Below are 17,111 nucleotides of genomic sequence, written 5' to 3'. Positions count from 1 at the left end.
TCATGGACAGGTTTTGCATCTCATTTGCAAGCTACACAAAACCCTGTCAGAGTGGATGGAAAAGGCACATTAAAGGGGTTTCAGTGAGGTGTAAAAACTTGACTGTGCTGTCACTGCACAATCACCAGTTGGCTTGGCCCTGCACCACTAAAATCACTGGAAGATCTTTCGCTTTAGACTTCAGAAGGAATGAAAAAAGGGAGGGCTCTTAGAGAGTTTGCCATAATTCACTTCAGCAGCAGAATGAGGATGATTCCAAGAGAAGCACACCCAGGAACTGGCTTCAAACAAGCCCTGACCCGTATATGGCCTTTTTATGGAACATCATAGTGACACTGCACCTCAATTACTGTGTCCAGTTCTGGGCCCCTCACTTCAAGAAAGACATTTTGGTGCTGGATTGTATCCAGAAAAGGGCAACTGAGCTTGGAAAGGGTCTAGCGAGTAAGTCATATGAGGAGCAGCTGAGGAAGCTGGGGTTATTTAGCCTAGAGAAAAAGAGACTCAGGGGGACGTTATCACTCTACAACTACCTGAAAGGAGATTGTAGCCAGGTGGGGATTGGGCTCTTCTCCCAGGCAACAAGCAACAGGACAAGAGGAAACGGCCTCAAACTGTGATAGGGGGAGTTCAGGTTGGACATTAGGAAGGATTTCTTCACTGAAGGAGTTGTCAGGCATGGGAATGGACTGCCCAGGGAAGTGGTGGAGTCACCATCCCTGAAAGCGTTCAAGAGACAACTGGATGTGGCACTTGGTGCTGTGGTCTGGCTGACCAAGTGGTGATTGGTCAAAGGTTGGACTCCATGATCTTGGAGGCCTTTTCCAACCACAGTGATTCTGTGGTTCCATGATCATGCCACAAGCTGCCTCCCTTAGTACATGGGGAGGCACCACATACCCAGTACCTCCACTAGCACATGGCACTCACACACTGTTACCCTGGAAGGCTCAGCCCAAGTAACAACACTGAAAGCTGTGTTTGCACGATTCATCTGCTGCTCCTACAAACATTCAAAACCTCGCTGTGTTTGCCATCTCAGCTCTCACCATGGAGGAGCCCAGCAGTCCAACAAGAAGCAAATATAACAATACAAATGTACTGGAGGCTTCGGAAGTGGCATTTCCTTAGTAAGGCTTACAACTAGGAGCACTATCAAAATGTTTTCCCCCCCTCTTAATAGCTCATAAAACAATGGTTGTTACTCTAAAGGGAAGTGGTCTATAAATCCAGCTCTAATAAATATAAACAGTGCTTGTTCAATGTTTATACAGCAGCAGTAAATGGGTATTCATTTTTGGCACTGTACAGGAAAATACTGCTCTCTATTTGTAGTAGCAAATGTTTGCACCTCCTGTTCATGACTCATTTACTTTATGTTTGGCTTCAATAAACCCCTGATAGGCAAAAAGGCATGAGAATGGTTATCAGATAAATAAAGGACTCTGAACTCAAATACCCCAACATGGCACATTGTTCTGATGAAACTAGTTCAGTTAATTTTAAGAACAGAAAACTTCCTCGTCAATCATAAATTAAGGAAAAAACCCAAGTGCAGAATACAGCAAAGAAATTCTTTTCACACAAAGAAAAAGTTACTTCTTCCATTGCCATCTTTTGCTTCATGGGAACTTCTTGCCTTTTAACAGGGAGAGCCATTTGGGCAACACTAAACAGAACCACAGATTTATTAAGGTTGGAAAAGACCTCTCAGACTGAGTCCAACCTTTGATCCATCACCACCGTCTCAACTAGACCACATCAAGTTATTTCTTTAACACTTCCAGGGATGGTGACTCCACCACTGCCCTGGACAGCCTGTTCCAGTGCTTGAGCACCTTTCTGGTGAAGTAATACTGTCAACCTATTCTCTGTTAGGGGTGATGTTGGCTGGGAATGTGTGAGCACTGGGGTAGCAGGAGGCTGGTCCAATCTGGTGCAAGAAGGGGCAATTCTGGACACCCTAGGGCAGGCAGAGCTGTGATTTGGGTGGAAATGGTGGAATTTCCTCCTAGTGCAGACCAGCTCATTAGTAGCCAGCTGACAGCAGAGCCTTCCCCACTTTGCAGCATTGCAGCCCCCTCATATCAGTCCTGGCCATTTTTTTCACCCAAAGCTGGTATTATTCTGCTCAGAGAAGTCTGGCACCCTCAGTAGAGGTCTGGATGCTTTTCACTTTCCCTCTGCTTTCTTTTTTTTGTGGTTTGTGGGGTTTTGTTGTGTTTAGTTTGGGAGTTTTTATTCTTAAATGAATCATTCTAGTATCTGATTACATTTCACCAACTCAGAGAGCCTGTCTACCAACCAAAAAGGTTTTTGACACCAAAGGTGCTAAAATGCAGATTGGGCATGCAGCCCTCATACACAGTGTAAAAAATACAGCAAGATCCAGAATGCATCTATCTGCCACTGGCTTTATGCCTTTTAAATAACTTCCCTTCAGGATTTCTGATCTCACAGAAGAAAGCAAATTTTATTTTCATCAGAGGAATAAGGGGAGACTTTCTACATTTTCTCAGGCATCCAGGTAGATCCCAGTCACCAGGCATCACACTGGATCATAGAATCACAGAATGGTTTCAGCTGGAAGAGGCCTTGAAGATCACCTCGTTCCAATCCCTGCCAGGGGCAGGGACACCTTCCACTAGACCAGGTTGCTGGTCTGATGCACCAGACCAGGTAAAAACTATCCCCTTGGACTTTACTGGCTAAGTTGAAAAAATATTCATAAAACGGATGCTTCAGACACATCTAAAAATGTTGGCATCTAAAAAAGAGTTTGCACGTACTTGACCCATAAAACATCATCTCAGACAGGCTTTGTACCAGCACAGATTTGAAATTATTAGGCCACGACCCTGTAAAGAGAAATGTCTGGCCCATGGTCTGCTTCAGTTAATTATCCAGCCTGGGGGAAGCTGCATGTGAATTTGGGTGGAAAAAAACGCAAAATACTTCATTTGCTTTCATTTTTAGCAACTTTTCTGGCCAGTATCAGTGAGCACTTACACAGGTATTAATCATTTCACCTGGATTTAAGTAGGAGGGAGCTAAAGCCCCAGATAGCACATTTACTGAATACATTTAGTTCAGTATAAGCAGCAGAGTAATAATGGATGCACCGTATGCAGCTGCACGCACAGGGCTTCAGGACTTTGGTGGGAATTTCAAAAAGTCCTCTGCTGAAAAAGCAGAGGACTCTAAATCCAGTACAGAATAACCCTTCACTTCCCTGGGTTTGGCAGCACCATACTTTGTCCAAAACGAAGACAAATCTTCGTACGCAAAACTCAGTGGGATTTTTCTTTTTTTGAGGCGCTTCTTTTTCTCCCGAGCAACACCAACTTTTGGCAATGGACCAACGAGCCAGCCAGCTTCAAAAATCTAAAATTCCAGAGAACCAGCACATTTTTCAAGCGAAGAAATATTGCTGGGGCACCGCAGGGGGTTGTCTGAAACTGAGAGTAATTAACTGCACCGACAGAAAGTTGGGGAATAGCACCGTTGGAGGCTGCTTCTCCTGGCTCTGACCTGAACACTGCCCACAATGAGCCCTCGCCTGGGATTTTCTGAGATAGCCAAGGAAATGCCTACACACTCCTGGGCAGGCAGCTGTTGAGTTCAGTTTGGACATTCAGATTTAGGAGCTTTGCCTGGCCTCGGTGTTGTATCCAGGTGGATGCTAGAGGGAGATGCTTGGTTTGCCTGTAGTATGATGGGACTTTTAATGCTCCTTTTGTTCTCTACATACACAAAGAATTGTTAGGATTCATTTAACAGGAATTCACAAGGATGAATTCAGCCTGATTCAGACTTCAGAGCACATGGGCATTAATCCATCATCAAGACACATTTGCTAAGAAGCTCATGGGCTGGTGTGAGCCAGAACAGCCCCAATCACTCCAGAGAGCTACTCTGGCTTGAGATACTTCAGGTGATGCTCTGCAGCAACCACCACTACAGTTTTAAAGTCAATAATAAGATGAAAATTTGCTTCAGAGGAAACCTGAAAATCACCGAGAAGGAATACGAACCCTTGGGAGGTGTGAGATTGACTCCGTTTTTAAGGCACCACTGTATTGGCAAGATCCCTAAGGAATCTGCATGGCAAAGCATTGAGATTTTGCTGGGTTCAGGTCTCAAGTCGTCAATGGTCACTTGTAAATAATGATTGTTAAAAACCTAAGGGATGAAAAAGAAGAGAACAAAGTCAGGACATTAGGTAATGTGGAAAGCTGAAAAAGCCAAACCTTGGGATCAAACTACTGAAAATAACCTGCTCTCACCTAACCCTTTCCATCAAAGTATTTCTACCAAAGACATCAAAGCCTGAGTTTTAGAGATGGGTAAACTGAGAAAAGGGAAAGTACTGGGGTTCAGGGTCACTCAGTGTGCTCACAGCTGAGCACTGAAGGTGATCCTGGAGACTTCACAGCCTTCCTCTCTCCTGCCTTTGACAGTGTGGATTAAACATCCAGCTACTACCTCCATTCAGCTGTTTTATTTCCAAAGGTTTGCCAGATGGGCAGGGAAAATACATATGGGTGTAGGGGAGACAGAGACAAAAGAGTTTTGCATGGGAATGGTGGATGAACACGCTCATCCCCATTGTTCTAAGTGCATACAGTCAGCTGGGATGCTTGTGGGAAAGACTCAATTCATTAATTACGAACATCCATGGATTTTAAACGTATTTCTTCATGTGTTCTCCAGCCAATTAAGTACCGCTCTCAAATTTTATTAAATGTGGTGGAGGTTCCTCATCAGGCTGTTTTGATCCCTCCTTTCCGAGTGCTCACCTTGGTCACTGACGCAGGACAGATATGAAATGGCTCCCTCAAATTCACTGCCTCCAGCTTCATCCCCACAGTGAAGAAGTGGTTTCTCAAATCAGCATGGTCCTGCGGGAAGACGTGGGAAGAGGAACACATGGTGACATCCAACAAGGAGCCAATACATTTGAAAATCTATTTGAAAGGTGTCCACGTGGATTTTGTCACTTAGCTGAGTGCTTCTGATCCTATGTTCTTTTCATGCCAACCCAACCACAGAAAGAGAGGGGACAACTTCAACTCCTAGAGGACGCATCTACAGGACCAAGCTCATCATATCTAAAGCACAATGTATGTCCAGCTCATCAGCAGCATCTAAGCAGAACTCAGTCAACAAGGAGATTGTGCTCACCAAAATGAGGACCTGCCTGAGAAATGGCTGCTTGAAAATCATGCCCTGGCAGAGCCTCTTCACCTCTGACAGCCACTACCACCAGAGAGCAACTAGGGGTCCAAGAGCATCAGGACTCATCCTGATATCCCCCAGGGTAATGCACAACATGGACAGAAACAGCTCAGGATGGCCCTGATTTGCCCTGATGGATGTCCAGCACCTGCAGGGCACCAAAAAATAAGCACCTGCACTGGTGTCCATGATAGCAAGTTGGAAAGGTATTTTTTCCAGCCAGGAGACTGAAGGTGGACTAAAGCCTGGATGCTGAACTCAGACCTAAAATGTGGGCAACAAGAGAACATGTTGATGGGAAAACAGGCAGCTGTGCTCAAGTACATGCCCAACAAAACACTTTCACCTGGGATCAAATGCCAGAGGGTTCCCTAAAGCAACTTTGGGGATGGCAGCAGGATCCTGAAACTCATAAGCAACCCAGATTCAACTCCTCAACTTGCCACCAGTTTAGTGTTTAACATCTAATCACTCCAACCCTTGTGACCCCTATCTAATAGTCATACAAGCTGGCATCCTAATTCCAGAGCAATGATTGCATTTTGTGTTCATTCAATAAAAATGTCCTACAGTAGTTCCAAACCATCGGTGCATTAGCCAATACAAGCATAAAAAGAGATGATGTTATATTTAACACACACTCACAGGCTGCTCCAAAATACATGTAGAAAGCTTGCTATCTAATAAGTGGTTAGCAATGACAAATCCATCTACATTCATTGCTACATGCTGTATTCTTGTTCTAAAATGATTTTCTATTGATCCAAAGTTGTATGTCATTGTGCTTTCTTTTCCCAAGAACTGTCTCCGCTTGTTAGACTTAACAACTTCTATTTTGGGATCTTACATTCCTGGTGCTGCCAGAGATAAGGATTTTTACAAGCCTCAACCATGGCTAAATGAATTGTTGTTTTCATCTTACAACCCTGCAATGTTACAGAGCCTTTTCTGTGAGAAACAAAAAGCAGTTTAAAAAAAAAATTCATAATGGGTTTAGTCTCAGAGCAGAAGTATACACTGATGGAGAAACTGAGGAAGATTTAACAATAATGGCCTTGAGCTCAAGGAACTAATGGCTGAGGAAGGAGCAGACATCCAGGAGTCTGAGAGCCCTCCAGTATAGCAGGCACCCTTTACAGGGGCATGCAGTGATAGGACAAGAGGGAATGGCTTTAAGCTGAAGGAAGGCAGATTTAGATTAGATATTAGGAAGAAGTCTTCTCCATGAGGCTGGTGAGGCACTGGAACAAGTTGCCAAGAGAAGTTGTGGATGCTCTGTCCCTGGATGTGTTCAAGGATAGGCTGGATGGGGCTCTGGGCAATCTGGTCTAGTGGAAGGTGTCCCTGCCCATGACTCAGGAACTGCGTGATCTTTAAGGTCCCTTCCAACCCAAACCATTCTGTGATTCTATGATTCTATAACCATCAGTGATACTTGCATTTGCTGGTCACCATTTCCATATCACTACAGCATCAGAAAGACAGGAGATCCATTTCTAGCAGCTTTGCACAGACAATGTTTCATTGAATTAAAGTCTAAAGCAGGGAAGAGAATGTGGCTCCTTGTACACAGAGGTTTCACAGTACCAGGGACAAAAACATCATCAAAAACTGCCAACTTTAATACTGAAAAGGCATCAGCAGGAGAAGACGGTGGCTGCAAAAATCCAACCTCACCAGCACTGAACTTCACATCTCTGAAGGCAAAAAGTATCTGGATTGGAGGGCTGCCTCCTCCTGCACTAGGATCCACACCCAGCGTCTCTTAATCCTCAGGGTGAGGTTGTAAAGAAAAGGCAATTTTGCAAAATGTGCATCTGGAAACAAGCTTACACTGCAGCATCCTCCCATCAAACCTTCCAGGATTCAATTCACGCTCCAATCCAGCTCGATACATAATAAGCCAAGATCCACCAAAGTACTTAATCATGTTTAACTTTAAACATGCAAGTAGTTTCATCAACTTTTAAAGTGATTTGTTGATTGAGACCAAAATACATCGACACCAAATCACACTGCTGCTCATTTTTATCTGAATCATTTTCTTTGGTCTCTCTCCTTCTATTTGCTTTGGCTTTTTTCAAAGTGGAAAAATAATCAGATAGGAAAAAAAAAAAGCTAATAATATTTAAAGCTATTTTACTTCAAAAGCACATCCCCTTTTCTCCATACACTAGGTACCTTGGGATCAAATCCTCCTTCTCATTCAGCACAGCAAGTAAATATTTTCCCCATTAAATTAGCAGCAAGAGTGAACTCACAAGAGAAGTTCACGGGATCTCCAGTACATCTCCCTTGTGAGGGTCAAAATCCTCTTTGAAGCAGGAGAATGCATTTATTTGGAGAAATGCTGTGGAAGTAAAAAGCCTGTCTGCGTTAAATGTCATTTTTGAGATGGAAAAGCTTTCGTGGAGAAAAAGCCTTTGTACTGCACCTCTCTGGAAAATGGTCAGGGTCTGGATATTTGATCTGTCTCGTATATTTGCTAAAGAGAAGCATCAAAATTTACCGAAGCAGCTTTAGATTTTTGCAGCCACAAAAGAAAAAAAAAAAGATCCTGATGCCATTCTCTGGTTCCAGCGCTGGAGCTGCCTCAGCCAGCAGGGAATTACTTAGGATTTGGCATATGCTCCTCTTCAAAACTCCAATTAATTTACATAATTTCTAAGAATAGGTTCCACAGAAGTGATGGCAAAGCTTTTAATTAGTATTAGACTCAAAGTGATACACTGGATAATGAACTGCTCTCTCTTCCCTTTATTCACTTTGACAGGAATGACGCCTGTTTAATAAAAGCAGCTACAAGAAGAGGACTGGAGGGGTGAGACTTTCCCCTGGTCCCTGCCAGGCTCTGCAGCTGAACAAAAGAAATGCCTGAAATGATTGGGGGCGGCAGAATTCGACCCTTTGCTGCCATTTCGTGGCATCCAATGCCACCAACGAGGATGTCACCAGCCATGATTTTCTAGCAACTTCTCCAAGTGACCTTCAATTTTCTTTGAAATGGAGATGAATAGGAAGAATACTTTTGACCAGCTGGAGCATTTTATAGCCTTGTGGATGGTGAATCTTTACTCCTGTTGGAAGTCAGTGTTTCCCAGGAGCAGCCTCACTGACCACACAGAAGTTTAGGTTGGATACGAGGAAAAATTTCTTCACTGAATGGGATGCCAAGTGTTGGAACAGGGTGCCCAGAGAAGTGGTAGAGTCATCATCCATGGGGAATTTAAAAAAACACGCAGATGTGGCACGTGGGGACATGGTTTAGTGGTGGGGCTTGGCAGTGCTGGGTTAATGGCTGGACTCAATGATCTTAAGAGGTGTTTTCCAACCTAAATGATTCAATGATTCTGTGACTCTATGATTTATACCAGCAGATTGCCTGTCCTGGGGTTCACAAGCCCTGAGCAGGTGATGGAAATACCCTCTGAACTGCTAGAGAGCAGCCAAGTAAACTGGATCAACAATCAACAAGGATGCAGGAGAGTTCCTTATGGCAAAAACAAAAATCGTGCCACAAGAAGTACAACAAATTAACGTGGTGAAGGCTTCAGAAATGTCAGGTGAATTGGGAGCCTAAATGTCATTCTGAAAGAGATCCACAGATTTAAAACAGCGTTCCAGCTCTTAAGGATGCAGATAAGCTTTAGAGAAGTACCTGTGTAGGTGACATGCTGAAGTCCTAATAATAAAGTCACTAAGCATTGGCTTTAGGTCTTGAACTCAAAAAGTGGTATTTCAAAATCATCATAGTCATTTGTCTGTCCTGCTACTTAAGTGTCTTGCTAGATGTGGCTTCTGAGTGTTTCTGCTCAACAAAGGTAATTTAAGTGTAAATAAACTCCATTTTGTCCATGTCACAAGAGTGGAGCACAGATAATTTTACAGTGCACTGGGTAGAGCTGATAGAGCAGGGGGGGCCTGGCTAAGCTGCTTTTGTCTGTGACACTCAGGGAAGCTGCACTATGAGCTTGCTGCTCAAGCTGTGTCCCCAAATACAAGGAAGGGCATCAACTTCAGATTGTGAAATCCTCATTTTTAACCCACTCTGCTCAAGATCACTGGAATTATCTCATTTTAAACCCAGCAGCTTATACAGTGCATAGATAAGAGCAAAAGGCTCTCCTTTGAGCCCAATTTTGAAATTTGAGGCTCATTTTCAAATGCTCTAAAAGTCAGGGCTCTTTTGGTCCAGGACAGTCAGATCCACACAAATTACAAAAGTACAACTTCATGCAAAATTCAGAACTAAGTCTGAACGCTGAAAAGTTGCAAGGTTGAGAGGCTGATTAGAAACACTGAGCCCTTAATAAATTATTGACCTGAGCCTCCTTTAATCCCCACCAACTGTAAGAGTGTGAAATGCTCTTGCCTTCAGCCCCATCTCTCCTGTTAAAAGATACAGAAGAAGGGGAGCCCATCTGGTATGACTGGGAACATATTAGTTGATTCAGTTTTTTTTTTCAAAGAAATCGCTTCCCCTCAGTGTTTTCTCTAATTGTCCAAGAAACTGGCTGTTTCTAATAGCCTAATTTTAATCACAAAGCTCATGTGTGGTAACCAGTCACAAACACAATAATAGCAGTGGTTAAACTGCCTCTACAGGAATCTGGCATTTGTTTTTTAATTGAGAAAAAAAAAAAAAGAAAAAAGAAAGAAACCCAACCAAATGCAATCCTTTGCATTATTTGCAGATGAATCAGTCTCGTTTGAGATTCATCAACTTCCTTGGCTAAACAAGGAGCAATTTGCCCTGAAGGTACAATCTCTGCAGGGAGACAGAAATCCCCTGGTACGACACAACCCGCTCAAACTGTCCCTTGTTTTGACAAGAGCCATCAGAGGGAGACAGAAGTGTAGAGATGTGGGGTGGGATGAAGAGAAAAGGGTGGTGGGAGGGAGGCTTCAACGACACCGTGACCCTGAAGTAATGAGCACAAGAGCCAGCTACAAACTGCACCTACTGAAGAGCCCCTCAAAAACTGCAGATGCTTCTGACGGGGATCGAATTCAGCCCTACGGATTTTAAGCTCCGCTTGTTGAATAAAAAATAGTTACCATAGAAACAGCAACATTGCAGAGTAGCCAGTTGAAATCCAAATACACCTTCTCCGTATGGCTCGGCCCGATGCAGATGGCATTAGGGCAAAGATCCCCTCCCACGCAGCGCCTGCTCCGCTTCAGCACGGGCAGCAGGGGTAAGAGAGACAGATATGCATCCACTTGGGGTTTTTTTGGTGTGTTTGGTTTGGGTTTTACGACATCCACAAGCATTTGCCATCGAAACCCGGCTGTGTCACGCGCACAGGTCCCATTTCACAGGTGGGAAAGTCAAACCGAAAGGGAAACACAGGTGGGGAACACCTATGTGAGTGCTCAAAGTGAAACCAGCAGTGTCTCTTCTCACACACAGCAAGGCATCACCTCGACTGTGAAGAGGGACTGAGTCTGCCCTCAGTAACATCGTGGCAGGAATCATTAGGAAATCAATAGGAGTTTGTTAGAGAAGGATCAGGAACCAATTCAATGCACACTGTGGGCTGCAGCCACTCTGAAAAACAGCTATGGAGCAAAGCTGGCTTTTGCTTTCTTGGAGGAAATTCATTCACCTGTAAATCATAGAATAATAGACTCATAGAACAGTTTGAGTTGGAAGGGTCCTTAGGACCATCTCATTCCAACTCTCCTGCCATGGGCAGGTACATCCCCCACTGGACCAGGCTGCTCAAAGCCCCATCCAACCTGGCCTTGAACACATCCAGGGAAGGGGAATCTACAGCTTCTCTGGGCAACCTGCTCCAGTGCCTCACCACCCTCACAGTAAAGAATTTCTTCCTAACATCTGATCTAAACCTTCCCTCTTTCAGTTTTAAGCCACTACTCCTTGTCCTATCACTACGTGCCCTTGAAAAATGCCCTAAATGGATGACTTTTAGCTATCACTCATCCCCTAAATGGAAGCAGATGCTGGTTGTAGGTGCACATTAGCCCTTCTCATGGGAAACGCTGCCCAAGGCCATGGAAGGTAAGAACTTGTCACGCACAAATTCCCCATACAGAGCCTGGGTGCAGTAAGTAAACTAAACCAGGCTCTTTTGTTGACCTCTCCCCATCCTGAGAGACCCCGGCATGTAATGGAGAAAGAAAACCCCAGATGCCAGAGGGATGAGGAGGGCTGAGGGACCTGTTCCTCACTCAGCCCATCTGCTTGGCTTGAACTGTGCCTGGCAGTTCTCTTCCAAGCCTGACTTTCATATGGTGCTGCCAAACAGACCCTGGGGGCATCTCAGGCAGGGCTTGGCTTCGCTCACCTCCTTGGATTGCTCTCCCCACCCGCATCCTTGCAAAGCCCATGGTCAGGAGGGACCTGCTCAGAGGTAAAAACTGTTCCCTGGCCCACAGAGGTACCACCAGACTCATTCTCTCAGCCCTGGTATCAGAGACATCCTTAGTCCAAGAGCTGTGAAGGCAGCTATGTTTGTAAGGACCTCTGTGGTATTCTCTCAATGATGACAATGGGGTCTTAGAAACAGCTTTAAGGAGCTGAGACAGGAGTGGGTCAAAAGGCAGCGGAACAACAGAGGGATTGGGACGCCGCGCACGTCTCCCGGCCCGGCAAATCGCAGCCATGGAAAAGGGCTGGCAAATCCACGGATGGGGAAGAACAGATGGAGTATAAATAATCTGGCAGCCTGCAAACAACATGGCGACTCACAGGCTATTAAAGCACAGCGTGTGGAGCGAGGGCCAGCCAAGCCACCGGTGCATGAAGGAGCCCGGGATTGCTTATGCTGGGATTTGGCTTCCAAGAGAAACCAAAAGCACGTTCATTTTAAGCTGCTGCATCGGCACGTGCCCGTCTATTAGGGGGCTGACGGAGACAGAAAAACCCTCTTGGACTTCAAGCCTGTTCATACAGCCAGGTCAGGATTTGTCTCTGAGCAGAAAGTATCCCTTGGGTTTCTCTAAGTTAGATTTAAACTCTTCCAGAATGACAAGTACTGGGAGAAAAAGCCCTAAAACATGCAAAATGTTTATTTAAAATCTGAGAGATGTTGTCCTCTTTCTTGAGGGGAAAAAAAAAATCAGTCTTCAAGAAATAGTCTCATTCTTATTACTAAAATGCACAATTCATCCAATGGAAAAATTATGTTTTAGAGGGAGGGAAGGAATCTTTTTTAATATTTGTCTATACTTTTGAGTATAGAACTAGAACCACCACTCCACCATGAATTTCAGGGGGGCATCTCTTGCTTGGGTGATGGGTGGTCCCTCCATCAGTCTCCTTAGGAGAGATTTGCCCCAACTGATTCCTTCCATATCATCAGTCTTGCCATTAATTAATACTATTACTGATAACAGGAAACATCCAAAAAGCTCCTGTTAGAAATAGGAGCACAGGGGCTGGGCATAGTGCAGAGGTATTTTTGGTAGAGAGACAAAAAATTTCAGGCTGGAAAAACCACACAAAAACTTTAGGAAAGGAGGAGCAGAGGGTGGAGACAAGAGGAATGAGACAAAAGGCTATACCTCAGGAATTGCCACCTGTCTTAGATAACACCCTTCCCTCCTAAGCATCAATTATTTAAGAGAGTTCAAGTTAGAGATGTGGGGAGTGACAGCTCCACCCAAGCCAGACACTTAAAACAACTGGGGGCAATTTGGAATGGATATCCATATGCAACATCTATGGAAAGATGATGAGCACCCCAAATCCTGGATAGGGTTTAGTTGCCCAAACAGAGGTGCCTGGTGTGAGTTGAAAGACACCTGAGGATCCATGACATCTGCACAGGACCCATGGATACAGCACAGGAGATCAGAGAAAGCATAATGGGATGTCTGAGAAGATCCCCAGCACGCTGTGGGCCTCTCTCTAGGAAACTAAATCCCCTGATCTGTGTCCAGCATTCATCTTACACAAACTACTCAGCTGTAACTCTAAGATATGATTTATTCGTAATATTAGGGCTAGAAGGTGAGTTGAGAGCATGGCTCCCTTTTAGAGAGCACCAGCAATGTCAGCACTGAAGCAAACCACTGAAATTGTCACATTTAACTTGAAATCAGGCCCTGGTTTGACCACACTTCATATCCAAAGCCCTGACCATTTTCTCAGGTGACCTCTGAAGCCTAAGCTATCATTTACAACTGGTACTTAACAAAGCATGGGGGATCCCTACAGCACCCTTAAATGAGAGGAGATACAGCAAAGGACACATCTCCTTGGGCTGGGTCCTTTTGGAAGCATTTGTGCTCCTAAACCATTCAAACACCCTTGAAAATTCTGTCTGCATCTATTTTTCTTTTAAGGATCAACATGTTTTCTGAAAAGAGCGGAACAACAAAGTAGCAGGTGTGCTGCAAAAAAGCTTTTGTGAAGAGAAAAAATTATTCCAGGATGTGCAGTTTGCAAAACACTATGTTTAGTAGCTGCATAATAGCAGAATTTTCTGGCAGTTGAACATCACGTTCCTTCTCAAAGGATCCTAAAGCATTTTACAAACACTTTCAACATATGGCCAAGTGTAAAATAGCACCAGGGAAAAAAAAAAGGAAAAAGAAAAAGAAAATTAAAATCCTGTATGCAGCTTTCTCCCTGATTTTCACAACCGGCTCGTGTGGTCTGGTGGCTGGTGTCCTCTCCTTGGATCCTTTGTAAGGGATTTTTGGATCTGCTGCTGAAGACCACCACATGCCAAGTTCAGCCTTGCCACACTTCTGAGCATTGATAATTCAGGCTCAAATTTGTGGTTTATGAGTCCTCAAGGCAGAACCCAACACCAAAACCAGAGAGCATCATCACTGACAGCAGCAATGGGCTGACAGACCCTGAAGAGGAGCCACTTCTCACACAACAAACACAGATCTGCTTTCCCAGATCTGTTCCTCCTGGGACCAGTTTGATGTCACTGCCCACAGTCATGCACAGCTCTAAGGACAACAGAAGTTAAAACCATAACCCAGCCAAATATGCACATGCTCACCTCTAGGACTACTCACGTAGAGCAAGCATACAACTACGCTCTCCTCAGTGATGGAATTCTGCAGGGAAATGTGGGAAAGGCAGAAGGTAACCCCTCGGTGTGCAGTTTACCATGTCTGCCAAAGTAAACATTCCCATCTTTCCAGAAGATCTTTAAGAGTTGCCAGCTGTCAAACTCTTGTGTTTCATATCTCATCTAACACATGACAGCTACAGTAGCACAGAGCCCAAGGCACCATGAAGAAACATTACTTCTGTGCTGGCTTTGCAAAAGTAAAATGAAAAAATTAAAAAGAAATTATTAACACACCTTTGAATTCAACACTTTTTGCCAGGATCTGGGATTCTCCTCGAAGATCCCACACATAAATATTGGGTTATTTTGCAAGATCAGTCAAGTTTACTTTCATATAGTCTCCTAAAGCCCTTCCTTAACTCATTACTAGAGGAAGCCATGCTCACAGGCACAGACAAGATCTCATATTTTTCTCCTTAATTAAAATGCACAAGATGGGGTTGATTCACCCTACATGGGCAGAATAAAGTGATGCCCACACACAAACCATTTATTCAGCCTCCTGCCTTCCCAGCACCAGAACCAGGGGCTCAGACAGCACCAAAGACTAAATTCAGCCCATCTTGTGCTCAGCTTCCACATTATAAATAAAGAAACCCTATTGACCTAATCCTGCCTTCTTGCCACATTTAGCCCCAAAGTAACTCTCCTCTTGGGCCATTCAAGCATTCCAATGTTTTGCATTGTCTTCTAAGAGGTTCATCTTTGGAAGCTCAAACCACATGGCACAGCAACTGGGATTTGCTGAATTCTAATTTATGACACTCATGCAATAATTAAAATAAGTGGGTATAAGTCTGGCACGCTGAGAAGAGGCAGCAAAACAGCTGTTAGTTATAAACTTCTTTAAAAAAGGATGTTTTATGAGTCTCATCACAAATACTCTTCACTCTTTCATACAGACAGGAATAAAATATGCGCATCAGCCATTCCCTACTGGGATTTAATCCCTGCCCCACACAATGTGTTTTTGATCTTGAAACTGCCAATGCAAACTTTAATAGAGTTGGCAAACTGAGGCATTGGATGAAATAAATGGCAGAGACTCAAAACTCTCCAAACACCATTTCCATCACAACACAGGGCTTCTCAAATCCAAATTCGAGCCCAGGGCTGACACAGTCAGCAGAGCTTTCACACTGGAAGCAAGTGAGCCACTGCCTGGGCCATTAGCAAAGCATTCCCAAATTAATGCTGCTAATTTAAGTGCATCTCAGCTGGGTGAGGAGCCTGGATTCCTCATGGGAAGCTGCTGGCATGTCCCTTCAGAAAGGGTGAAGGTGGCATGCAAGCCAGGATGGGGCATGGTGAGTGCCTTCTTCCCATATAAAATCAGAGAATCATTTAGGTTGGAAAACCCCTCTAAGATCAAGGCCAACCATTAACCCAGCAATGCCAAGGCCACCATTAAACCAAGTGCCACATCCACACACGTACTGCAACAATTCCAAAGATGTTTTTGAGTACATCAAAGGGCAGGGAAGGAACCCGGACGGTCTTCAGACTGATGGTGGGGAGGACACTGTGGTACACCAGGTCCCCAGGCAAGAGGTGACAGTGGAGACAGTGGGGCACAGCTGTGCTACCCCACACCTCCCTGAGCATCCTCTTGCACCCATGGCTGTGCTGCCCATCACACTGAGGGTGTAAGTATTAGGAACCAGACAGGCACAGCTAGAAATCAGGATTATCTGGAGCTATCATGATTAACAGCAGCACAGATTTGGATGGGAAATTAAAGCTGGTGCCTCAGGGCCGAAGCACGTCTCTAACTATTAAAAACCAGAGTGAGGGAAAAAAAAAAAAAAGATGTGGAAATAAAATTATCTCCCTTTTCCACTAAAGGTCCCTGAAGGAGGTTTCTCTGCCTTGTGGCTTGTGATCAGATGAAAATTTTGGTGCAAGGCTCACAGAAATCTGTCCCGTTTGTGTCAACTTTTATATTCGTAGCCTTACAACTTCACGGTTGTATATGATGTCTTTGCACAGGTCTAATAGAATAAAACACACAAAAAATAATGCTGGAGAAATCACTGCTGATCACTCCCAGCCCCTAGAAAACACTGACCACGAAACCACTTATCAGAATGGAAAGTCCACGCATAAAAATGTGTTTTATACAAGCACCCTACTTGTGACCTCTCATGGTTATGTATTAGAGCAAAGGCCTTTCCTGCAGAAGTTTAGCATAAGCTGCTAAATATTGCATGATATTTATTCATTATGGGCTCCATAAGTGAAGGAAAAATGTGTGTCTTTTACCTTGAACACTTCCATTGGAAGAGGAAAATTTGCTGCATCATTAAGGGATTTTTCCAGAGCGCATTTCCACTCAGATATAGTCTTCAGAGAATAGATATCTAAAGCAAAAAAAAAAAATCAAAAAAAAAAATCAAGAGGTGACTGTTTAGAGATCAAACATTTTTGAAATACTGAAGTTCTTATGTCATACAAATGGACAGCACAAGTGAAATGAACAGTGTGTATATTCCAAGTTGTACAGCATGGATAAATTCAACACAAAAGCAACTAGCAGGGACACACTGGAGGGATAATTTTGTTTTATATACTGGAGTGAAATCCAGAAAAATGCACATCCTTCAATTATTGCTGAAGAAACAAGAATCGTATTATCTCATTACTTGAAAATAACAAAAAACTCTCCTTTGATTTCTCAAAACACCTGATGGTTTCTAGTTTGAGGAGCCTCAGGTCTTCAGCTAATATTGGTTATATTTGAACAAAACAAACATTATCTTTACTAAGGCTCCTGTTCATTGGAAAGTGTTGGTTTAGTTTTAATTGCAGGGT

General features: G+C 43.9%; 1 protein-coding gene across 2 annotated transcripts in view; it reads right to left on the bottom strand.

The window, feature by feature from the left end:
• SFMBT2 (Scm like with four mbt domains 2) overlaps positions 1–17,111 on the bottom strand; it is a 115,082-nt gene that overhangs the window by 41,559 nt on the left and 56,412 nt on the right. For both annotated transcript variants that reach the window (XM_027679583.1, XM_027679582.1), the window contains exons 7-9: positions 16,563–16,660; positions 4,800–4,901; positions 4,035–4,182 (exon numbers count right to left, since the gene is read on the bottom strand). In XM_027679583.1, coding sequence (XP_027535384.1) covers positions 4,035–4,182; positions 4,800–4,901; positions 16,563–16,660 — 348 coding nt within the window. The remainder of the gene's footprint in view (positions 1–4,034; positions 4,183–4,799; positions 4,902–16,562; positions 16,661–17,111) is intronic.

The sequence above is a fragment of the Neopelma chrysocephalum genome, unplaced genomic scaffold (assembly GCF_003984885.1).
Source record: "Neopelma chrysocephalum unplaced genomic scaffold, ASM398488v2 Primary Assembly neopelma1_45, whole genome shotgun sequence".
NCBI lineage: Eukaryota > Metazoa > Chordata > Aves > Passeriformes > Pipridae > Neopelma > Neopelma chrysocephalum.
This window is presented reverse-complemented; position numbering and strand designations above follow the sequence as displayed.